The sequence below is a fragment of the Polypterus senegalus genome, chromosome 1 (genome assembly GCF_016835505.1).
Source record: "Polypterus senegalus isolate Bchr_013 chromosome 1, ASM1683550v1, whole genome shotgun sequence".
In the NCBI taxonomy this organism is placed as follows: Eukaryota; Metazoa; Chordata; class Cladistia; order Polypteriformes; family Polypteridae; genus Polypterus; species Polypterus senegalus.
This window is the reverse complement of record NC_053154.1, coordinates 43310701-43337663: the sequence shown is the minus strand read 5'-3', so window position 1 is coordinate 43337663 and position 26963 is coordinate 43310701. Positions and strand designations below refer to the sequence as shown.

The following is a 26963-nucleotide window of genomic DNA, read 5'->3' as shown; positions in this document are numbered from 1 at the left end:
CAATCAGAACTGAACCTCTTGACAACAAAAGAAACAGAACAAATAATTTTCGAATCATAACAGTAGTACTATGAACACAGAGAATAGGCTAACAAGACTTTAGTGCAATAAAGCCATAAGCAGGAATGTTCAGTAATCACCAACACAGAATCATTGGTAATGAAAATATAATGCACACATTTACAGACTACTATAAGTCCCTATATTCTATTCAGTTTAAAGAACACAAGACACAATTTAATGCACTTGTTGATAAATTACGAGGATACCACAGCTAGATACTCTAAGTGAGGAGGAATTGGATAAACCTCTGACATTATCAGAATTACTAGACTATATAAACTCACTTCAGAGTGGGAAAGCAGCAGGTCATGATTGCTACCCTGCTTAATTTTGTAAAGATTTTTTCAGTTAAGTTAACTTATTAGCAACATTTATAGAAGCCAGAGACAAAAGAATTCTACCTCAAACATTTCGCCAAGCATTACTCATGTTTTTTCTAAGATAAATATGGACTTATTATAATGTGCATCACACAAATCAATCTCACTTCTGAATAATGAGGTTAAGATAATCTCCAAAGCCCTAGTTAGAACGATTAAGAAAATGCTCCCTTCAGTAATATCACAAGACCAAACCGGATTTATTAAAGGTAGACTTTTGGCTTCCAATCTTCAACACCTATTTAATGAAATAAATTTGCCCACGAAGTCTAACACTCCGGAGATCATATTATCTTTGGATGCAGAAAAAACATTTGATATGGTTGAATGGGAATACTTGTTCATCACTTTGCATAAATTTGGCTTTGGCCTGAGCATATATACATGGATCAAACTACTGTATACCAGACCAGAAGCTTCAGTTTGTATTAAGAACATTATTTCAGACTACTTCAAACTAGAACATGATACTAGACAAGGATGCCCCTTGTTACCACTGCTATTTGCAATCGCCATTGAGCCACTGGCCATTTACTTTTGAAATGCTTTAGAGATAATGGGGATTTTCAGAGATAGACTTGAACAGAAAAGATAACTATATGCAGATTATATGGTACTGTATATATCAGACCCACCAAATTCTGTGCTTACAGCCCTAACAGCACTAGCAGAATTTCAAAAGATATCTGGACTTAAAATTAATTTGAACCAAAGTGTGCTCTTTCCAGTGAATCTCTAGTAAGCAATATTAGATTGAACACCTTCCCTTTTTTAATTGCAGATCAGTTTAAATACATAGTGGTAAACATCACAATTAAAAATAAAGCTATTTTTCAACAAAATGGTGCTGTTTGCATGGATAAAATTAAGCAAGACATGCATAGATGGTCTACCCTCCATCTTATTTTAGCAGGAAGAATTAACATTGTGAAGATGAATATCCTCCTCAAGCTTCTATTTCTATTTCAAAAAATTGCCATATACTTTAACAAATCTCTTTTTAAGAAATTAGATTCAATCATAATCTCATTTATTTGGAATTCGAAAAATCCACACATTCAAAAGGTGACCCTACAATGACCTAAATCAGAAGGCGGCATGGCTCTACCTAATTTTCAATTTTATTATTGGGCAGCAAACATACAAGCTATAAAAACCTGGACATTGACACAAAAAGATGAAAACACACTCGCTTGGTCTGCAATAGAAATGAAATCCTGCAGCACTTCTTTATATTATTATCTCAAAGCATAACGTGAGCTACCACAGCTATGCTGACAACACACAACTGTATTTATCAATAGCACCTGACGACCTCAACTCTCTTGTCTCACTGACACAATGTCTTACTTGTGTTTCTGAATGGATGAGTAGTAATTTTCTCAAACTAAATAAGGAGAAATCTGAAATCTTAGCGATTGGCAAAAAAGGATATAATGAGGATATTAGAAATAAACTTGATCCATTAGGCTTGTTAGGACAGAGGTAAAGAATTTACGGGAAATTATTGACTCTGACCTATATTTTAGATCACATACTAATCAGATTACAAGGAGAGCATTTTTTCACTTAAAAAATATAGCGAAAATTAGACCCCTTATCACTTTGCAAAAATTCATATAATGCAGCAATGAATGTGAGGTGGAGGCTTTGAGATGAAGGAATGTGGGTGTCTTGAATACTGCTGAGAGGCTCATCTTTATGATATTTCATTTTTTGTGTTACTAGAAAATTAATTGTACATGATATTATAGTAAGAGGTTTGTTGGATAGCATTGCTATCTCATAGCTGCACACTCCTGGATTTAAATCAGGATAGAGCTTGTTTGGAGTTTGCACACCCCCTTTGTCTTTGTAGATTTTCCTCTTCCTCCATATGTTACAGTTTTCATCTCACATCTCAGTGATGATCAGGTTAGATTATCTGGCAACTCTAAATGGGTACAGTTTGACCAAGTGTGGGAATATATTTGTGTGGCTTGAAACTACATTTCACTTAGACCAAGACTGGTTTCTAAAAATTGGCATTGACTCTGCATGACTCCAAAATATACTGCTCACAAAAATTAAAGGAACACTTTAAAGAAACACATTAGATACATCAGATCTCAATATGAAGTTGGATATCTATACAAATAACGACAGGGCAATGTCTTAGGAACAAAAGGATGCCAAGTCTTTTAATGGAAATAAAAGTTTTCTGCCTACAGAGTTGTGTAGACACCCTAAAATCAGAGTGAAATGAAGATGTGGCAGGCTAGTCCATTTTTTCAAAAACTTAATTTCTGCTACTCAAAATGCTTTTCAGTATCTTGTGTGGCCCCCACGAGCTTGTATGCATGCTTGACAACGTCGGGGCATGCTCCTAATGAGACGATGGATGGTCGTCTCCCAGATCTGTATGAGGGCATCCCTGAGCTGTTGTACAGTCTGAGGAGCAACCTGGCGGCGCTTAATGGACCGAAACACAATGTCCCACAGATGTTCTATTGGGTTTAAGTCAGGGGATCGTGAAGGCCATTCAGTTGTTTTAATCCCTTCATCCTCCAGGTACTGCCTGCATACTCTTGCCACATGAGGCCGGGCATTGTCGTGCATTAGGAGGAAACCAGGACCTACTGCATCAGCGTAGGGTCTGACAATGGGTTCAAGGATTTCATCTCGATACCTTATGGCAGTCAGAGCACCATTTCCTATGCAGTAGATGTCTGTGCGTCCCTCCATGGATATGCCTCCCCAGACCATCACTGACCCACCACCAAACCTGTCATGTTGAACGACGTTGCAGGCAGCATATCGTTCTCCTTGTCTTCTCCAGACTCTTTCACGTCTATCACAGCTGCTCAGGGTGAACCTGCTCGTCTGTAAAAGTACAGGCCAGTGGCGGACTTGCCAATTCTGGTGTTCTTGAGCAAATGCCAGTCGAGCTCCACGGTGCTGGGCAGTGAGCACAGGGCCCACTACAGGACGTCGGGCCCTCAGGCCATCTTCATGAAGTCTGTTCCTGATTGTATGGGTAGAGACATTCACACCAGTGGCCCTCTGGAGGTCATTCTGTAGGGCACGAGTAGTGCTCAGCCTGTTCCGCCTTGCACAAAGGAGCAGGTATCGGTCCTGCTGATGGGTTGAGGACCTTCTACGGCCCTGTCCAGCTCTCCGAGAATAACAGCCAGTCTCCTGAAATCTCCTCCATGTTCTGGAGATTGTGCTGGGAGACACATTAAACCTCCTTGCTGCAGCACGTGTGGATGTGCCATCCTGGAGAAGTTGGACAACCTGTGCAACTTCTGTAGGGTTAAGGAATCGCCTCATACTGCCAGTAGAGATAATTACTCAAGCCAAAACTAGCACGAGTGGAAAACCAGCCAAAAAAGATCAAGAGGGAGAAACTTGAAATGACCTCCACATGTAAAACCAGTCCTGTTTTGAGGGTTTTCTAATTGTTGCCACTTTAGTGCACCTGTCGTTAAGTCCATGAACACCAATACAGCTGAAAGAGATTAACAATAACCTCAGCTGCTTAACCAACCATAAAATTATCAGATCGGTTTAGTTGATTTCATGCCAGGCCCAATAAAAAAAGTGTTCCTTTAATTTTTGTGAGCAGTGTTGATAGAAAATAATTCAATGGTCATCTTATCTCATCTTCCAAAAAAATTCTTCTAGTGAGAGTCTCGATGTGGATAAATAATATTACATAAAATCACCTGACTGCAATTTGGCAAAAAAAAATGTTTTGGGTGGTGCTTTGAAAAAGTAAATTCTTCAATAGACACACATTTCCACTGACCCATTATTTAGACAATATTTATATCTTTTAAAATTGGACATTGTTCTCAAGCAGTAAAAAAGTAAAATGCTGTGAGCATTTTGTCTTTTGTCTCATTCCCACCTGAAAAAATACATTATATCATTTTTGCAGTTTACGTTTAATGCAGTGTTTCCTCTGTTCTAGTTAAAACGTTTCATTCATGTTTCATGCTGCTTAGTGCTTGGCTTCCTTTAAGCAGCATTGACTTCTTGGGTTAACAGTATAACAATTTATTAAAGCAATTTTCCAGTCAATTTCAGACTGTCAGAAAAAAATTTGCAACAAATACAAAATGAAACAGGTTAAGCAGAATAGGAAGAAAAGGCTGATAAGAGAACATTGGGGGCTACAAAGTACCAAGTTCACACTTGCTATGACAATGTTGAAATTCATCGGCTTGTCACGTCACAGTGCACACATGGTTTCTCTCTTACATTAAAAACATACTTAATTCTTAATTCTTAATTCTCACACACATTCATTTATACTGGGTCAAGTGAGAGCTAGTAATTAACTTATAATGTATATGTTTGAAAACCAGGGTGATAACAAAGCATTGCTCTAAGGCAGCAGTGCTAGCTACTGCACTACCATGCTATACAGAAAAATAACTGCAAAGCATTTTATATTAGTGTTACTTTAAATACCAGTAGAATGAATTACTGTAGTTTTTAAATATTTATTTTGTTAACAGACACAATGTCAAACAGAAATAAAAGAATGGCTTTTCCAATTGGCAGCACAATTGTTTATGGAAACCCTAGTTAAAAAAATAGGTATATAATTCTTACCTGCAATATCTTCATAAGCATTTTCTTCTAAAGTGCCTTTTGAGCTGAGACGACTTTGAGTCTCAAGTGGGACTGTGCCATTCTCTGTTGGGGAGGATGGATATGAGGACTGAAGACTGGAAGCATCCTCAAACTCTAGTGATTTCCTAATTAGCAAAATAAAGGAAAAATAAAGTAAACTGCTATAACTTCATAGTAGGTCATATTACTCCAACAAACAAGGAGTTAAGGTTTTTATTGCATTTTGGTGTCATTGTGATTCAGTATCATTAGCTTGGAGAAATTCATTTCAATTTCTTTTGATTAAGAATACCATCTTCTATAAGGTCAGCACACAAAACCCTAATTACATACATATCCATCCACCTTAAAAACCACAGTTCAGGGATTTAGATGTTGAATATATAGCATAAATAAAATATACAAATAAATAACAGACAAAATATATATTCAAATGTCTTTACTTATAAACGTTTCTTACAGTTTTGAAGTTTTTGTTGTATTTTCCTATGCCACACTTGGAAATTACATAGAAAAACAATAACAATTAAAACAGAATCCCATAAATGTATGAAAATGAGTCCTCCATTTGAGACTGGACATCCACGCTAAAGTTCACCTAGTACCATGGCACAATACTGTAAATAAAATAAAATGGGAGGGACTTAACAACAGACAAATAAAATACCCCCTATAATTATTAAAAGACAACATTGATAGTGCCAGCAAACGCTGTAACAAGAGTTAATAAAATAACAAGTCTTTGGTCCTGACTTAAAACGAGCCACTCTAATTAAATGTAATGGATGACACACATGGACTGGCATCCCAAATGGGTTTGAACAAGGATCCTTACCTGGCCAGGAGGCCAATACAATCAAAGGACTTGGGGAAATGAGCACTGGTAGATATTTTCTCCTCCAGTACACTAGGTAGCAGCATCCTTGGTTTTTTGTTTTTTTTTAATTTTACATGAAATGTTGTGAGATATCGGCAATGCATTATGACTCAGCTAATTCAGTTAACAAAATTATCTCCAAATTGCTCCACTGGGAGCTACAGTACCACTTTGCATTTCATTTATGTGAAATTTCACACTGGGTCACTCAATTCTCCCATTTTTCTCATAGCAATGATTTCAGATTATGGGAAGATCCCAAAGTTCACTGCATTAATTAAAAATTGTCCACTTATAGCTAAATGTTTAAAAAAAGGTGTGGGACCCAACTCAGTGCTGGGGTCGGATTTATACATTATATGCATGCACAAAATGAGGCCCGAAATGTGCGCAGGCAACTTTTAAATGCAAAAGTCAGGATTTATAAATGAAAACTTGACAGGAGAGCTTGTGTGTATTTACGGTAACTCTGACACATCCATATGCAACACTTTAGAGTAAGTCAAAACAGCCAAATGATGACTCACACGTATAATAATTCATATCAATCAGCCATTATTATTATGAACATTGATGTGATAAACATATTAAACCTCAAATATTTAAGAATGTTATTTATATGCTCTAATATAGTTTCCGTTTAACAGGGCCAATGCAGCATATTTGCACTGAACAACTTACTTGAGTTTTCTTCTGTTTATATCAGCTATGTTTTGTCACTTCCCAGGATTAGAAACCAATGAAATCTTCTTTCTAATTGTGTTATTCTTTAAACATCCAAGGTAGAAGTATTGGGAAAACAGTTGTGTATTTTTTGTTTAAAAGTCTATAAATTATAATTCTCTAGAATCCTGTGTTTATAACTTTCCATCCCTCTGCTTGGAACATACTGTATTAAAATGAGAAAAAGAAATATGGAACCAAAAGCATTCCATACTTTATAGGTTTGGACAGGAATTGTTGGCTTCCCCTCAGAAAGGGTTATATTTTAAATCAAAGCATTATTTTAAATAGAATTTATATTGCATTTTGTATTTCAAATTTGTAAATCTGTAAAGTTAACTGTTTTCTGGTTTCTTGCATTTTAAAACTACCAAGAAAGTGGTTTGCACATACTAAGCACTCTACCTCGGGGTTTTCTACTTAAGCACTATTTTAGCTGTCATAAAATAATGTCAGTTTTACAAATTTCAAACTATTTTAAAACTATAATTCAAATTTTAGACTGTGACATTCTTAATCAAAAATTAGGAGCTAAAAGAAAAGCAGTTTGGTAACTGGAGAGCATCCCCTACTTTTACATCAGTCGTATTGCCTGAAGACAAATTCATAGCATCCATACATCTCTAAACAACAAAACTGCGATTTTTAATTTAATATTTGAAAATGTACCAATGAGAAAATGTATTAAATATGTACACTTTTAAGTATTAACATAGTAAATTGTGCTCTATAGTTTTCTCTGTCCTTGTCACTGCAGGTGAATACATGAGTTCCATCCTTTATTGCTTATCAGCAGTGATCTGGGCTGTCCTATTGTGCTTTTTCCTTCTGTGCCCCTAATGCACCTCTAAGAATGAGAAGCATTTCTTCTTTTAATATTTAAAGGTCTTTGAATCCAATCTTTTCACCAAACATGTTTATTTTAGATATTAAAATGTTAAAAGAATAAATAATTAGGTCTTTCATATTTAACTAAATTAATTCATCGATTATGATGCTTTTATCTGAGACATTGTTCTCCAGGGTGCAAACTGGGGCTTCAGCAGCCTGCACATGGTATACAATCTGGACAAAGCACAGTACTCCCCAAAGCTGACTTCTGATAAAACTGATGTGTGCACTTGTCAGTGTTATGGTGGAAGCACAGAAATATTGTGCTTTTGGTCTGTCTGGAGTGTATCTAACTGATGCAAACCTGCAGAAGACAAAGCAAATTCAAAAATGCATTCTTCTTCAAACACAGAACTGTAGACACAGAGAATAATTTACAAAGTATTTTGGTAGATAGTAGTACTTTCAAGGCCTAAAAAACTTGACTCAATGTTGTTTTGGAGAAATTAGGTGAATAGGGTCAACGATCTTTGTTAATAATAATAATAATACATTTTATTTATATAGCACCTTTCCCATGCTGAAGGCACTTAAAACAAAATGGTACAGTTTCTACATAGAACAATAAAAATAAACACAGGATATACAAAAGCATTAAATAGAAGTATAAAACTAAATTCAATACTAAAAGAAATGCATGAGCATCTGGAGATACAGGTAAACTGAAAGAAGAGGCAGAGAGTTGGGGTAAGGTAAAAGCCTTCCTGAACAGATGAGTTTTAAGTTGTTTTTTTTTAAATCAGCTGATTTAATTCATTTCAGGAGGTCATTCCAAAGTCTGTGTGTCATACAGCTTAAGGCACTGTCACTCATAAAGAGCAGGTTAGTGTGGAGCACAACAAGATTGCCAGAATTAGCCTTAGGAAATGCCCATCAGCCTTTGAAAATCAGAGGGCCATACCCCATTACAAACAGAACTTGCCTTATGCAGTCACAGAGATGAATATCACAAAAAATATAGTCACCATTAACTGATACGTACTTTGGGCTCCTAACAGGTATACTTGAGGTTGTAAAGCTGGTGGTCCCGCAGACTACCATATGTAGCCTATATAAAATACAATAAGCTGTAGTAGATACTGTATAAACTATAGTTTGTCCAGCTTTGTTTGCTTTAACTTCTGTTACTTGAATTAACAAATTTATCAAAACTATGCACTCAGATAATGGAACAAACTTGGTTGGATCTGTAAAAGAACTATGTGAAACAGTTAAAAACTGTGATCAAGAAAAAATAATGATTGCTATGTTTTCCCAAGACAACAGATGCATTACAATATTTCTGGAATCAACTACAAGTTTAAGCTGCAATGACATCCATAACTTGTGGCACGAGTAAGAGCTAAGGTGAGGTCAGTCTTACACAGTAATATTTCCTTTCAGATTGTTTACAAAATCATAAGATTAACAGTAAATTAATGACAAAATTCCTAGCTAGTGGTAATGCTGTTAGTTTAGTTCAAATCATTTAGATTTTTTTTCCCTAGAGGGAAATTTGGTTTGTTAGCAGGTTCTTACAGGGTGAGTTTGAGACAAAGCTTTTGGGACAGGCTGATAAAATGATTACAATCTAAAACACTTATACAAGACAATGAGAATACAGCAAATTTAGAACTGAAGAAAAGCAGGCGAAACAAAAGGCCTATCATGAAGACCTGCTCCATTTGCTCTCCTAAAAAAGTGGACTTTTTTTAGTGTCATTAAGAATCCATAGCAAATAACAAACACTGAGGAAGGAAGTGAAGAAATAAATTTAACTAGATCAAGAAAAAAGCTGAATGCCCCTAAAGAGCTTGGCTAAACATGCCATTGATGCAGATGAGTTCAATTAATTAATAACCAGCTGTTTTTACCTAGTTTCACCCTGGAAATCTTCTAAAACAATAGGGATAAGCCTGTCATTATACTTTGATCATTGTTTTTCACCAAAACATATTATTTGAAAATGCACTGTTATATTTTCTTACCGCACTGAGTAAATATTAGGTGTATAGATGTAAACCAAATACTAAACTTTTAATAGGCTCTGATAAGTCTTCATTTGACTTTTCCACTTTTGCAACACATCCCAGGTGGTTCACCACTTCATTTGAATACACAACAATATGGCTATTTAACATTCACATTCATGGACCCTATAAAAATGTATTTATTAGATTTATGATCAATATGTGAATTATAATCACATATTATAATATACTAGCAGGAGTAAGCGGCGTTGCCAGGGAATCTATAACCGGTGAATTTCCCAAATGAAAGAAACAGAACATTGAAATAGAACAAACAGTTTTCTGATTCACATTTTATTGTAAGTTCGTCCACTCTGGATTCTGTCTGCTGTGGCGTTTCATACGCCTTTGAAATAGACTTTCTTCTGGTATCTGAAGTGGACCTTCCAATTCTACATGTTTTTTTCGGTGGCATGGGTATATTAGCGAAAAGCAGGACATTATATATATATATATATAATGCGTTACATGGTATTACGTACGGAATAAGCATCACAGTGAGATGAATTTACCTTATTTGCAATACGTCGGAAAGCGAACAAATAGCACCAGTCAGTCAGAAAGAGCAACACTGAAATTGTATTGTGAGTGGGAAAGCAAGTAAATAGCACCACAAATACGGAAAGACAGTGAGAAAGAGTATCACTGAAACAATACTGGCAAAAATGGCAGGGAGGGGTGCTCTGTTTCTAAGGAGCGTCTGTGTTGAACCATGCTGCCATCTAACGGACATTGCTGATGGTAACTACAGAGAGAAGTGACATACAACTGCTTGTGAGTGTGGAGAAAATGGCGGGGGAACGATGTTGTCTTTTTAAGGTGAGTCTCTGTTCAAACGTGCTGCCATATAACGGACATTGGTGAATGAAGTATAGCACTATCAGTGCGTTTGGGGGTGTGACCCGCAGAAACGCAAGTGTGTCAGCCGGTCACATGCACTGGGTTGTTCACGTTTTACATCCATATGGCAGTTACCCATCACCCGATCAAAGCAGTTGGTCTTGTCATACTTGGACACTCCCGCCATCTCTTGGCAATTTAAAGAAACATGGGTAAAGAGTGACGCACAGGGAGCAAAGGTGCTGCTAGATGGCGTCGCTGTAAACGTCTGTTGCAAAGTGCGGCCATCTTGTCAATGATAAGTACGGGAAAGTGTGTCAAACATTGTGTCGGTGTAAAGGTGCCCTGCCCTTCACCACGAACATTTTTCCCAACCAAACATACCCCATGACCTCCTCCTGGTCACAAAGGAGCCCCATCCCCAGTTTGGCGATCGGATGCCCGGTGCAGATTTGTATGGCGGACAAAAAAACATACATACATACACAAATACATAGACTCTGCTTTATATATTAGAAGATATACAGTAGTGCTTTACATACCCTGGCAGAATCTGTGAAATATTGGCCATTGTTTGGAAAAATATAACTAATCATGCAGAAAGCTTTCCTTTTAATTAGAGAGTATGTTCAGGCAAGTCAATTTATTATCACATAATTGTGGCTGCCCTTTTAAAATCATAAAGATAACTGAAATCACCCAAATGGACCTAATCAAACATTTACATACCCTTGAATGTTGGGGCTGATAATATACACAAAGGTTCAAATTAAGGGTAGTTAAGGGAGAGTGTCCATACCTGTAACCGCTTGGATTGTAATCAGTGTCTGTGCATAAATAGTCAATTTAAATTCATGCAGAGCTGCACTGACTTTGCTGAATATCAATTCATGGCGAAAGCAAATGAACCTGCAAGATAAGGTTATTGATGTGTATAAATCAGTAAAAGGATATAAAAAGATATCCAGATATCTGAAAATGCCTGTCAGTAGTGTTCAGACTCTGACAGAAAAAAAGTGGAAAGTTAGGGATTCTGTTGTTATCAACTAACGGTCAGGCAGACCAACCAAGATTTCAGCCACAACTGCCAGGATCATTTGTTGAGCTGCCAAGAAAAGCCCAAAATCCATTTCACATACGACACAGGCTAATTTGCAAATTAGTGCCGTTGCTGTTTCAAGATGCACAATAAGTAAGTAAACAAAAATGGGCTGCACGGTCGAGTTCCAAGAAAAAAATTCTTTACTGTGCCGACACTGGCCATCGGACCTTACTCTTATTCTATGTTAATTAATGTTGACTCATGTTTATTTTTTATTGTGTCTTCTATTTTTCTATTCATTTTGTAAAACACTTTGAGCTACATTTTTTGTATGAATATGTGCTATATAAATAAAAATAAATAAATAAAATAAAAAAAATAAAATAAATAGACACCATACAAAAGCCCATGTACAATACGCCAAAGAGCATCTGGACAAGCTTCAAAGCTTCTAAAACAAAGTCCTTTGGAGAGATGAGACCAAAATTGAACTTTATGGTCACAAACATAAACACTATGATTGGAGGGGATGCAACAAAGCCCATGACAAAAAGCACACCATCCCTACTGTTAAGCATTGTACTGAATCTATGATGTTCTGGGAGGATGTGAGCTACAGTGGCACAGGTAACTTAGTGAAAATTGATAGCAAGATGAATGCAACATGTTACCAGAAAACACTGGAGTACAACATTTATTAGTCCGGAAGCTGCGTATGGGATGCCCTCGGATCTTCAGACATGACAATGATCCAAAACACAAGGCCAAGTTGACCCTTCTACTACAACAGAAAAAATTGAAGGTGCTGGAGTGGCCACTACAGTCTCCTGACCCCGGTTTCATTTAGCCTCTTTGGGTAGATCTCAAACATGCAGCTAATGCAAGGCAACCCAAGAATATACAGGACCTGGAGGCTTTTCGCCAAGAAGAATGGGCAGCTCTACAACCTGAGAAAATCAAGAACCTCACCCACAATTATCACAAAAGACTGTATGCCATCAATGATGCCAAAGGAGGCAATAAACAGTAGCAAGAACTAAGGGCATGAAAACATTTGAACTGGGACAATCTCATAATTTTCTTTATTACAAGGTTTGGTTTAATTGTTGTGCTGTTCTGTGATATCTTATAGTTTAACTTGGATTCCATTAAAAGCAAATGAAATGTCTTTTGCCTGATCAGTCATCTTTTGTTTAAAGTATGGTACACATTTTATAAATTCTGCCAGTGTTTGTAAACCTTAGTAACCCCTTACAACCTCCCCATCCATTCCAACTCTTCTCCAGCTATATATTGCCTTTTATTCCTGTATGTCTAATAATTTTCCTCTGTTGATGACACCTGGTAGGTTGTTGAAATCTTAAGAATAAAAAACTATTTTAAGATATGTGAATCATTTTCTCCCTTTGTGGATCTCTTGCCACAAATATGCAAACCGTATGGCTTCCATATATACAGTGCATCCGGAAAGTATTCACAGCACAACACCCCATAATGACAACGTGAATAAAGTTTACTCGAGGTTTTTGCAAATTTATTAAATATAAAAAAACAGAAATCACATGTACATAAGTATTCACAGCCTTTGCTCAATACTTTGTCGATGCACCTTTGGCAGCAATTGCAGCCTCAAGTCTTTTTGAATATGATGCCACAAGCTTGGCACACCTATCCTTGGCCAGTTTCACCCATTCCTCTTTGCAGCACCTCTCAAGCTCCATCAGGATGGATGGGAAGCGTTGGTGCACAGCCATTTTAAGATCTCTCCAGAGATGTTCAATCAGATTCAAGTCTGGGCTTTGGCTGGGCCACTCAAGGACATTCACAGGGTTGTCCTGAAGCCACTCCTGTGATATCTTGGCTGTGTGCTTAGGGTTGTTGTCCTGCTGAAAGATGAACCGTCACCCCAGTCTGAGGTCAAGAGCGTTCTGGAGAAGGTTTTCATCCAGGATGTCTCTGTACATTGCAGCAGTCATCTTTCCCTTTATCCTGACTAGTCTCCCAGTTCCTGCCACTGAAAAACATCCCCACAGCATGATGCTGCCACAACCATGCTTCACTGTAGGAATGGTATTGGCCTGGTGATGAGCGTTGCCTGGTTTCCTCCCAACGTGACACCTGGCATTCACACCAAAGAGTTCAATCTTTGTCTCATCAGACCAGAGAATTTTGTTTCTCATGGTCTGAGAGTCCTTCAGGCTCCAGGCGGGCTGTCATGTGCCTTTTACTAAGGCACATGACAGCCTTAGTGCCTTTTACTAAGGAGTAACTTCCATCTGGCCACTCTACCATACAGGCCTGATTGGTGGATTGCTGCAGAGATGGTTGTCCTTCTGGAAGGTTCTCCTCTCTCCACAGAGGACCTCTGGAGCTCTGACAGAGTGACCATCGGGTCCTTGGTCACCTCCCTGACTAAGGCCCTTCTCCCCCAATTGCTCAGTTTAGATGGCTGGCCAGCTCTAGGAAGAGTCCTGGTGGTTTCGAACTTCTTCCACTTACGGATGATGGAGGCCACTGTGCTCATTGGGACCTTCAAAGCAGCAGAGATTTTTCTGTAACCTTCCCCAGATTTGTGCCTCAAGACAATCCTGTCTCGGAGGTCTACAGACAATTCCTTTGACTTCATGCTTGGTTTGTGCTCTGACATGAACTGTCAACTGTGGGACCATCTATAGACAGGTGTGTGCCTTTCCAAATCATGTCTAATCAACTGAATTTAGCACAGGTGGACTCCAATTAAGCTGCAGAAACATCTCAAGGATGACCAGGGGAAACAGGATGCACCTGAGCTCAATTTTGAGCTTCATGGCAAAAGCTGTGAATACTTATGTAGATGTGCTTTCTCAATTTTTTAATCTATACTAATAAACGGCAAAGCCCTCACTGACTCACTCACTGACTGACTGACTCATCACTAATTCTCCAACTTCCCGTGTAGGTAGAAGGCTGAAATTTGGTAGGGTTATTCCTTACAGCTTCCTTACAAAAGTTGGGCAGGTTTCATTTCGAAATTCTACGCGTAATGGTCATAACTGGAAGCTGTTTTCTCCATTTACTGTAATGGAGATGAGCTTGAAACCCGTGGGGGCGGAGTTTCGTGTGACATCATCACGCCTTCCACGTAATCACGCAGATGCGTAGAAAACCAGGAAGAGACCCAAAAAGCGCTGAAGAAAACATGCATTATATAATTGAGAAGGCAGCGAAACAATAAGAAGCGAGCGAGTGACATATACAACCATATTCATGAGTTCTGCTACTTCGGAAACAAAGCACGATGTAAACTTAAACTTTAAATTAAGTTCATAGACAGGCTATCGCTGGCGTTTGTAATTTAGTGCCTACCCATATAAGGCCGTTCGTCAGCGGCAATCCAATAGCAAACTGCCACGGGTAAATATTCACGGGTGAAGGACTGTCCTTATGAAGAGGAAAATGAGATGGTCAGGGTGGTGTTTGGCACAAACTCAGCGAAACTGCGAGAGAAAGTTTTAAGTGCCGGGACTTCGGTAACATTAGATACAGCCATGGACATAGCACGACATGGCACCAGCACAGCTGGGAAACTTCGATGCATGTACACCGAGCGGCTCACGTGAACTGGCGCAGTGCACAGACAAAAGCAACAGTTCCAAAGAGCGCTGAACAAAAACCGAATTACACAATTGAAAAGGCAGCAAAAAATATGAAGCGTCTGATACATACAAGCATATTCATAAATGCAGCTACTGTGGAAACAAAGCACACGGTGGAAAAAGTCAATGTCCCGCTAAAGGAAGACAGTGTAAAAAAAAACCCGTGCATGCAGTGTGTCGGGTCTCAGATAAAGAAGAAGACGAGCTGTTTATTGATGCAGTAAGAAACGAATCGATGAATGAAACCTGTCATCTTTACAACGATTGACAAACACGGAATGTAACTTGAACACAACACATCCTACAAATACGAACCTGATTGAAAGAAATAATGATAATCAAATCCTTAATGACAGCAACACTCAGTAACACTCACAAAACAATTACTGTATATTGACAGTCATGTTAAGTTATTTTTAAAATGTTCCCTTTTCTTTTTCATAGCTTCTTTAACACACTACGTCTCCGCTGCGATACGCGGGTATATATATATGTATATATATACCCCGATCTACATACTCGAATAATGGATACTTTATTCGCCATCAATGATTGTTTTGGTAAAGCCATACTCAGTGTATTCATTAGATGAACGGTAAAAAAGTAAGAGTGAGGGAGGATGACTTATTGAGGCATGCAAGCAAAACCACAATAGCACGCGGGCTCGATGTACGAAAAAATATATCTTTTCAAGTTCTATTTACTCCATATGTGTCAAACTCAAGGCCCGCAGGCAACATCCGGCCCGGCGTGCAATTATATCCGGCCCGCGAGATTTTATATACTGTATTATTGTTATTAATGGCCAGGGGATATGAAGCACTGGTAACACAATAAACTACAGATCCCATAATGCAGCGCTTCAGCTGCCTTGCCGAACACACCGCGTCCCCGCCGTCTCTTCAGTCGTTTCCTTACTTTGCGAAGGAAGCAGCTTTCTCAGAGCTTCTGAACTGTTTTATAAACGAACGATATATAAGAAAGTCCTTTTTCCTTGCTTCGCCAACGAAGCAGCCTTTTTATTTAATCCACGGGTTCTCCGGTGTTTCATTGTTCATTTGTTACAATTTTTATAGTTATTGTGTAGGTTTTATTTAATCCACGGGTTCTCTTCTGTGTTCACTGCGGTGCCTTCTTTCGTTTACGAGCTTCGCTAAGGAAGCAGCTTTCTCACAGCTTCTGCACTGTTTTAAAAACGAATGACATATAAGAAAGTGCTTTTTCCTTGTTTCACTATCGAAGCAACCTTTTTATTTAATTCACGGGTTCTCTTCTATTTTATTGTTCATTTGTTACGATTGTTACAGTTATTGTGTAGGTTTTATTTAATCCACGGGTTCTCTTCTGTGTTCACTGCGGTGTCTTCTTTCGTTTACGACCTTCGCCAAGGAAGCAGAAACTTACAACCACCGAAACTTTGTAACGGCACAAGACTTCAGGTCACATCTCTACAAAACAACCTAATTGAAGCAACTATATTTACTGGCAGTGCCTCAGGTGACACAGTTTTTATTCCTCGCATCCCCGTTATACCATCTAATCTCCCATTTCAATTCAAACGCGTTCAATTTCCAGTAAGGCTCTGCTTCGCAATGACAATTAATAAGTCTCAGGGACAAACACTACAAAAGGTTGGCATTGATTTGAGGCGGGATTGCTTTTCACATGGCCAACTGTATGTTGCATGCTCAAGAGTGAGCTCAGCACACAGCTTAGTCATATTACAACCAGAGGGCCGAACTGACAACGTGGTATACAGAGAGATCCTTAACAATTAATTTTTTACATATTTTCGTTCAGTCTAAAAATGTTTACTTTTTTATTAATAAAAATATTCATTCAAAATATTATTTTTAATAAATCTGCAAAAACCTCAAGTAAACTTTTTTTCACGTTGTCATTATGGGGTGTTGTGTGTAGAATTCTCAGGAAAAAAATGAATTTAATCCATTTTGGAATAAGGCTGTAACATAACAAAATGTGGAAAAAGTGATGCACTGTGAATACTTTCCGGATGCACTGTATATATATATATCTATACTAATAAAAGGCAAAGCCCTCACTGTCTCACTCACTCACTCATCACTAATTCTCCAACTTCCCGTGTAGGTAGAAGGCTGAAATTTGGCAGGTTCATTCCTTACATCTTACTTACAAAAGATGGGCAGGTTTTATTTTGAAATTCTACGCATAACAGTCATAACTGGAACCTGTTTCTCTCCATATACTGTAATGGACGTTAGCTTGAGGGCCGTGGTGGGCGAAGCTGCGTGTGACATCATCACGCCTCCCACATAATCACGTGAACTGACTGTGACCGCAGTACGTAGAAAAGAAGAAAGAGCTCCCAAAGAGAGCTGAAGAAAAACGCTGAACACTTTATTCGCGCTTAAGAAAAACGCCTGTACTGTATATGTTTATATGTGTGTGTGTCTGTGTGTGTGTGTGTGTGTGTATATATATATATGACAGCAACACTCATAACTTCTTTAACACACTACTTCTCCGCTCTGGTATTTGCTAGTATTATATATATATATATATATATATATATATATATATATATATATATATATATATACATACACATATATAAACATCTATATACAGTAATCCCTCGCTATATCGCGCTTTGACTTTCACGGTTTCGCTCTATCGCGGATTTTATATGAAAGCATAACTAAATATATAACGCAGATTTTTCGCTGCTTAGCGGGTTCTGCGGACAATGTGTCTTTTTACTTCCTGTACATGCTTCCTCAGTTGGTTTGCCAGTTGATTTCATACAAGGGACGCTATTGGCGGATGACTGAGAAGCTAACCAATCAGAGCACGCAGTTAAGTTCTCCTGACTGAGAAGCTAACCAATCAGAGCACGCAGTTAAGTTCCTGCTTGCTGAATGCAGTGTTAACCAGGAAGTCTCGTCTCGCTCATTCAGCATCAACGTGTTTCGCTGTGTAAAGAGTTGTGCTCTTTTGTGTTTATCTTTGTGCATAGTCAAGCCCTTCATTATGGCTCCAAAACGATCTGCTACTGCTTCAGGGGCCGTGCACAAGCGCAAACGGAAGATGTTAACGATTGCCGAAAAGGTAAACGTTTTGGATTTGTTGAAGGCTACAATTCATTTTATTTAAAAAGTAGGAAAGGAATATAAGATCTACGGCCGCAGTGTCCTTTTAACCAGGGTGCAAAACAAGTTGTAAGTGGATGTAATAAGGCAGTAGTCTGGAAGGAATCTGCTTTAGGGATTTGGATAGAAGACTGCCAGAAGAAGAACAACGGCAGTGCTACACAATCGCCTGAAGTGGCTCCTTTAAGGGCTGTAACGCTCTCCTTTGTTGTGCAGTAAAATAAAACTCATTGTTATCGGACAAGTCATCGTGTCATTGTTAGTGAGTAACCATAATTAATTTTCTACTTACAGTACTTAGTACATGTACGTACGTTTAGTGTCACTGTACACACACATTTACTGTATACTATTTTTGTTGCATTGTACGTATTTATTGCTGGTGGCATGTCTATCGTAATGGCTGTAACATGTGATATCGGAGACACTCAATATCTTTAAAATAATATTTAGGTTTTACTGTATATAAACAGTGTGTTTATATACATAATTTCAATGAATCTTACCTAATATCTAAGAGAATACAAAGGGATTATGCTGTATAACTCTGCGGGGAATATTTATAAACAGTGTGGGAGAGTTTATAAGGGCTTAAAATATATAAAAATAACCATAGAAACATATGGTTTCTACTTCGCGGATTTTCACCTATCGCGGGGGGGGTCTGGAACGCAACCCCCGCGATCGAGGAGGGATTACTGTACATATATATGTATTAGGTTGCAAAGATACATGTACATTATATGCATACATTACCACATTTTAACTGTTCCAGACAGCTGCACTAAGCTGAGTTTTACAAGATATGCATAAAGTAATACATGCCCTACTCTCTCAAGCTCAAAGTATATTTCTCACTTAACTGGCCGCTAGTGCCAAATAACAACTGTGAAGAACATGCAAGAGAGTGTCTGCGAGTAACCAGACTTGACAATTTTCTTCTTGGCTTAGATAAAAAGTAACTGCCCTTCGCCCCAATTGAAGCTCCATTTCATTTGCATAAACGTTTCAGTACTAGGGTGTTGTACCACATTAGCCATTATGAATGTAGTAAAAAGTCAAGCAAAATGACGCCTTTTATTGGCTAACTAAAAATATTACAATTACATCGGATTACATCTTGCCTGAAGATGGGGCCTGAGTTGCCTCGAAAGCTTGCATATTGTAATCTTTTTAGTTAGCCAATAAAAGGTGTCATTTTGCTTGGCTTTTCACTATGTACACTTTTCAAAAACAATGATATGTTAAAGGATTAAAAAAAAAGTTAATCTTTTGTTGCATCTTATGATTGGTTTAAACTAGGGTTGGGAATTGATTAAAAATGTATTAATTAATTGCATAAATGTATATACAGTAGTTAATCACAATCGCATCTAACATTAAAATGTGTAATTATGAAATTAATACATAAATCATGAAGTAAAAACAGATGGAATCACAAAATTAATGTAGAATCAACACAAAGGAATTTAAAAAAATAATGGCATAGTTTAAATTTAAACAATGACCTGAAACCTGAACTTTTAACAAAATACTATTTGAACAAGTAAAGCCTGAATTTGAATGCCTTCCTAAATAGCAGGTTGAAAAGAAGGCAAAAAGAAAATAAGGCCAATGTATTAATTATCAAATTGGCACAGTATATGAGATACTGACTTGTTAAAGTAAAAATTAAATGATCAAAACAACTGTTGACTTTGAATGCACTGCTGATGACTGATTTAATTGTTCATCACCATCAACAACTTGATAATTATACTCTACACAAGTATTTTTTAACTGGTGCGCCATGGAAATAACAGTGTTATGCCCCTGGGTCCTGAAATGAAAGTGACACGCTACTCAGGTGCTCAAAACCTGTATAAGGAGGATGGGACTACCTGTGGAAGCTGACACAAAAGCATCTCTGTGATTGCCTTAGCTTTAATTGCACTCAGATTTGTCTAATCCCTCTGTACTGCCTTCCTTTTCAGTGTTAGGGCCCAGAAGCATGCCACTATTTCACTCTTGCACCCCCTTGCAGGTCGTGCATACCACACTGCACCTTCTCATCTACAGCCATGTTGCAGCTGCCCTGTATGACTCCTACACTTTTTCACCAACGCTGAGAAAAGGAGCTTCCATTCCGGCACTTTCCACATTCAAACCTGTCTCTTGCGCTCCTTCCACTTTTTTTCCTGGAACTTCTTACTTTCACTCAGATGTTTCATTTGTATAATGCACTGCACCTTCTTAAATCACTGAGATTAGTAGCTGTCCAGACAGATATCTCTTAGCATCTCCAGTCTGATCATTACAGTATTATTGTTTTGTAATATTAAAACATGAAAATGATATCATGCACATTATAGCACATATTAAACAAGGATGTGATAAGGATTTCAGTGCTTTACCTTGAAATTTTCTCGCTTTGTTTATGACTTCTATAACCCAGGGATTTCTTGGGAGCCTACAAAGTCAAGTTTCTCGGGAGTCTTTATATATCTCTGTTCATACATGAACTCATCTCTAGAAATGACACATATGTAAGTAAGAATCTTGTAAAGAATTGCCTGGACTATGCTCAGTCCTTTTCTCTACTGATTCCTTTACAGTAAGTTTTCAGAAAGGCCTGTTTTAAGGATTATCACAACAGGCAGAAACAACAGGCGAAAGAAAATATTGTTTACATAAAAAGGTCAGGAGATGGTGAGAAAAAGAAAGTCAAAATGGACAGAGGTACAAAGCCAGAAAGTTGGAATCAAAATGCCATTACCCAAAGCACTAACCAGAGTCATATATCAAAAAACATGTAAAACCTTCAAACACTTGTATTTTGATATTTTTGTTATCATAACCCACTGCAGTCACATAGTATCAACTTCCAGACGTCACGCGTTAACTACGAGACTTGTTTCTAACTACAACAATATACAAAATGATGGTGTCAAAGATGGCATCTTGATAAATAAGCAAAATAAAATTAAAATTCAATCTCATAAAAAGGAAAAATAATGCCTTAAACTGGGCCCAGAAATGAAAACAACACATGGAACAAAAACATCATTTCCTACCCATGAATAAATAAAATTTGGGCCTGCTCCTGCATCTTCTTGATAGGACTACAATTTTTGGAGGAGTTTTTCAAAAGCATCAAAACACTAAGCACACTGTTAACTTTATCTTAAGAGAGATCATTAATTTATGCATTCATTTATGTTTCCCAAAACTAATCACAACTAAGCTGGCACATTAAACACTTTGCAATCAACATGCTCCCTGTCCCATTCTTTAATCAATGAGTGCTTTTTAAACTTGGCTATCTCTTGTGCCAGCTGCAGTGATAGACAACAGCTGCCAGACCAAGAACATTAAATTCACATGATAGTTCTCTGAACCTTGAAAGTACTAAGATATAAGAATTATTATTGAGTTTAAGATTAAAAGAAGAAAGAAACATTTTAAATGAACTGCTGTCACTTGAAAATGAGCAAGACTGGTGAAAAAAGAATAGCAAAGTTGTAGTGACAATAGGTGAAGAGTCTGATAATTAGATAGGACAATAGGAAGGATACTACCTGGAGACAAGGAGATGTAGTAGGACATAGAGAGGTGCAGTATGTGATAAAGGGCAAGAATAAAGGAAAAAAGATATGGTAACAATCGAGGAGGGAAGACAGATAAATATCAACCCAAACCAGCAAGGATGCAAAGAGGGCAGTGGAAAGAGCCATTTATTTTTACATCAATCTTAGAAACAATAGGAGTCCAGTTTTGTGCTTGCTTATATGCTTTGTCTAATATGGTTATTAAATTATGATGCCATGTTTAGTTCATATTACTTTTTACAAATGCATTTTATCCTACTACTGTAATTACAAAACAAAACTACATTAACAATATATAATAAACTGTAGTATTAACAAAATTAATGACCTCATATAATATTGTTACGACCAGCATAATAAGCAAATACAACTCAGAAGTACTGGAGTTTTCTACGTTTTACTTGGAGTCTTTGTACCATAACAAACAGTGCCCTGTCTTATACTTTGTTATCTGGGTTACGGAGCACACCTCCAAAACAATAAAGAAAAGCTTTCCCTACCAATCAGTTTATCTCCTGCCACTTGCATTCTATTTTTCTCTATACTGCAAACACTCCTGCTTATTGTCTCCTGACTTCCTACTTAAAACTTCCTTCCGCCACACCTTTCATTTTCTCCTAACTTCTCCTGTAACTCATCTCCTAAGAGGCTTGTTAGACCCTTAAAGAACAGAAGCCCTTCACCCAGTCCCATCACTGACAGCATTAATTCTGCTCCCGCACAGTGCATCACAAGCTGCCTGCACATCACAAAGTATTAACAAAACATAATATAACAGAATTAAAAAAAAATGACTATACAGAAGAACACTAATACAGAATAACATTACCATCAGTGGTTTCCATTTTCTATACGTTTTTCAATTCTATCCGCATCACACTTTATATCATTCACTGTTGTTCTTCCTACTCCCTAAATTAAAGCAATACTTGAAGCACTTTCGCCTTTTCATAAATGTTTAATAATTTCAGTTTTTCGAGACAATTCCAGTACCACACGCATATGTTTATCGACCATAACAATGTATAGTAGAATAATTATAACAAAAGAGAAAAGCTATGAAATGCTATTAAAACTGAAGGTATGTTATACTAACACTGTGGTGCTGAGGAAGAATACTAGGTGCTGGCACAAGGGAGAGTTGTTCTAATTTGCAAAGCTCACAGCGTACTCCATTGCAGTAGTAGTACAATAATAAATAGGTGCTGGCATGTTTAATGTTTTTTTTTTTTAGCCCTGACGGTTAACAGACACAGATAGTTAACTGAGTGACGGATAACTGAGGTTTTACTGTACTTTATTTACACTGTCCCAAAGTTGCTTACAAAAAGGCATCGCAAGTCGATTGAAAACCAATGGACTGACATCTATCTATCTATCTTTTAAATGTTCAGGCTCAAAGAAAACCTCACCTAATAATATGTCATATATGGTCAAATGACTTTCCTCCTTTGTCTTGTAACCTTTAGAACTGAACCACAATGCTAATTTGGGCAAACCTGCAGCAAGAAATGTCTATTCCATCCATGCGCTCTGTATTTGTAGCTCTAGACCAGAGCTACAGATAATTAGGTACAAGTTGAAACAAAAAATATAAGAAGGAAATATCTACATATATGGATTACCTGTTCTGCCCCTTCCTGGGGAAGCTACCATCCTTTTTCTGTCTCCGTGTTACAGGAGGAGCAGGAGTGGAGGGGAGTGGGGGAGGAGAAACAGTCAGTTGAGTGGGAGGTATTCCATTATTTGGCATTTCCTTGTGGCACTGGTCAGCTTCATATTCAAATGTGCGTTTAGGCTTTGGAACAGGGTTGACTTCAGTATTACTTGGATTTCCCAGAAGCAAATCAGGACTACAAGATCTTCCAGAGCACATACTGAATCTTTGCTTAATTTTTGTTATTTTCTCTGATCCAGGTGATAAATCTGGCTCAGTTATCACAGAACTGATACTGCTCCTTTTGCTGGTGGAAATGCTTTCAGAATCCTCAGGGGTCCCTATAGTGAAAGATTTCTTATTTACTTTATCTGTGCCATAGCAGCTGCTTGGAAACTGAGGGGGAGCACTAGTGGGGCTTTCCTTCAGGGCCTGCTCAATTTTTTGTATCCTGTTTAGCACAGCTGATGCCCCTTTTCTTGGGCTTGAGCGATGAAAAGTGTTAGGCATGTCACTCTTGCTCAATCTCTTTTCAAACCTAGAGGGAGTTTCTTTGTCTAGAGACTCCTCCTCCTCTGTCTCTGGGTAGGAGCACTCAGAGAAGGTTCTGCTCATTCTCCTAACCCCTTTGAAGTCAAAAGTCTTTTCACTGCATGGAGATGACAGCAAGCTTGGACACCCCTCACTGCCCACTCTTTCTCCAAGTGGTCTCTTGTCTAAGCAGAGACTCATCTTACAAGGTGCTACATTCCTGCCTTCCCACTCAGAAATCCTTTTCTGAATGCCAAATGAGTGAGACGAAATGCTGGTCCGGCTAAGAGACAGACTCTTGTGGTTTGCACTAGAACGTAGGGAGAGTGTGTTCCTGCCCAACTGGTTGCTGCTTATCCCATCAGAAGGTGAGCTTTCCTGTAAGTTCTCTTTCTGGTCTTTATTTTCTGCAAGGTTTTTGCAGCTTGGAATCTTTGTATCCAGGCAACCAATACTGAGAGATTTTAAAAGCCTGTTCTGAGGATCACTGTCGGAATTAGGTATGGGGCTACTCCTCAGTGTTGAATTCTTGTTACTCCAGTTTGAGAGACTTAGGAATCGAGTTTTGGCATATCTGCTCTTTTGGAAGAACTCTTCACTATCACTCAGTGGATATGTAGGAACTTTGGCTGGAGAAAGGACAGGAGGTGGAGATGCTGAATGGCACCTGCATAGTACAAAAAGAAAAAAAAACAGATGTTACTTTTTTAAAAGTGCCTTTCACACAAGCAGTTAGTGAGTAGCGTTAAGTCATGACTTGTCATTGTCTGAATTCTCAGCCTGAAATTCACAACTCATTGCGATGTTGCTTGTCAACAGCAATTACCCAGCTGTCACCTGAGGCCTGCTGACGCCCCACATCACCTACAGTGTCCATTCATTCATGTTTACTTTTGCCTCCTTGATGCTTTGTATCCCACAACCCGTATTTCATGCTTTACCTTATTGCATTTGCTTTCAGTCAGAATGCACCAGCACACAATTCAGTCTATACATATATAGTGTTTACAGTTAGTACAAGCACAGAGTCTTTACAAAAAATACTGAACTTTGACATATTTCTTCTCATTTTTATTTTCACATACTAACTTTTTTGTTTTTAATGTAGAAAAATGATAGAGGCTAGTCAGAATACATGGGAAACAAGAAATTAGGATAAGCCAGCTCAATAACTGAGTGTTGAGTAAGTGTCGAAAGGAAATGCATTCAAATAAACTTCAAGTGATGGTAATGGCAACCAGTAGGCATGGCCAACAGCTGGGATGTACATGAATCGCAATAACCATGGACAAAAGATCCATGTGTTGACAACACAATCATGAAGTTTCATTCTAAACATTTCATGTGAAGTATGAAAACAAAGACGACTGTTTAAGGAACATTGATGTTAGGTAGAATGCCCAATTGGTGCTAAGTGGTCTTTTGGTCTTGGAACTCCTACAGATTTTGTTTTTTCTCCAGCCTAATTGGAGTTTTTTTTTTTGTTTTTGTTTTTTCTGTCCTCCAAGCCATCTGACTTTACCTTATTTTGTTGTTAATTATTATTTAATATTATTGTCTTATTGTAATTGTTTTTCTTTTCTTGTAACTTTTTCTTTGTCATCTTGTAAAGCACATTGAGCTACATTGTTGTATGAAAATGTGCTATGTACGTTGTTGTTGTTCTTCTTCTTGATGTGAAGTAAATCATGAAGGTATTTTCTCTCATAAGCATTTATTAGAGTGTAAGCGCCACATTCATCATGCTTCATGAAAGCATGACACATTTTTATAAAATGGGCTACCTATGATGGAACCAGAGTTAAAAAGCTGTGGATTGGAGTGCCAGTGTGACAGTGTAACAGCGGTTCAATCAAGATTGTGCCATCTCACTGACAAATGACCCTATAAACAAATTACAACAAGCAATTCTAAATACAGTATGTCAATTAAAAAAAATCTAAACTTCAAAAATACTAATAAAACCTAATGGTGTGCACATTATTTATTTGGGGGTGAATCCAGTTAAAGAAATTATAAAATTGACAAAAAACATGCAAACACTATGGGCTCTCATATTTTTATGTATTTATTTTATTTTCATTTAAAAATGAATTACTTCTTTTTTTCCTTTTGTTTACAGTAAGCAATCTAAAAAAACCTAAAAGAATAAGAATGTCTGAATTTCCCATCACTGTGTATGATTTAGCATATACCTGAAGCATGGGATTACTTTGCATAATGTCACAAATTACTGTAACATTTATTTACAACAAGCATCATAAATAATGAAATTTAGAAAGCTAGAAAGATCAGGGCACCAACATACTTGAAAAATATATGGCATTCTATATAATTGTTTGTAAAAAGTTTGCACTAAAACTTTTCTGTGAGATATTAATCACTTTTTAGTTCTAGCCCAATATCTGTAAGAGTTTTTCAGCTAACCCGAGTTCTGTAATATTTAATACTAAAGTAAAACATTTACACAAATGCTCACAAATCAACAAACATGGAATATTAGAAGGCTTAAAAGTCATACCTTGCAAATGAAAAATCCAATAGGCCTCATTCTTTGACGTTAGCTGTAATTATAATTAGTCCCAAACTTAGACTATGCTATGTTAAAATCCCTTAATTCTGGCATGCTTCCAGAGCTCAGTTTCCTAACAGCCAATCTTGTCAATTTAACACTCTTTTTTTCCAGTATTGCACCAGAGCTTTTCTGACCTCATGAAAGCTTAATAGTTCGGTGACCTGTAAGAATTTACAGAAGAATGCAAGACAAATACCGTGCAAATGTTCTTTCCCAGAGTGGGAAAGTAAAGCCCTGTTATGAAATTTCACCCACAAGCTGATTGAATCATGACATTATGACGCTTCCGTCATCTTTAGTTTGGATAGTAAATGCAATCTCTGATGAAGCCCAGGCAATGATTCAGCATACAGGTTTAGACAAATAATGCTCCACCTACACTCCCTGCCCTATGCCATG

At 37.7% G+C, this 26963-nt stretch overlaps 1 protein-coding gene across 1 annotated transcript in view; it reads right to left on the bottom strand.

Annotated features, from left to right (window-relative positions):
- The window catches only part of dennd2b (DENN domain containing 2B), a 419955-nt gene that overhangs the window by 150668 nt on the left and 242324 nt on the right, over window positions 1–26963 (bottom strand). The window contains exons 3-4 of the mRNA XM_039748358.1: window positions 23427–24656; window positions 5046–5191 (exon numbers count right to left, since the gene is read on the bottom strand). Coding sequence (XP_039604292.1) covers window positions 5046–5191; window positions 23427–24656 — 1376 coding nt within the window. The remainder of the gene's footprint in view (window positions 1–5045; window positions 5192–23426; window positions 24657–26963) is intronic.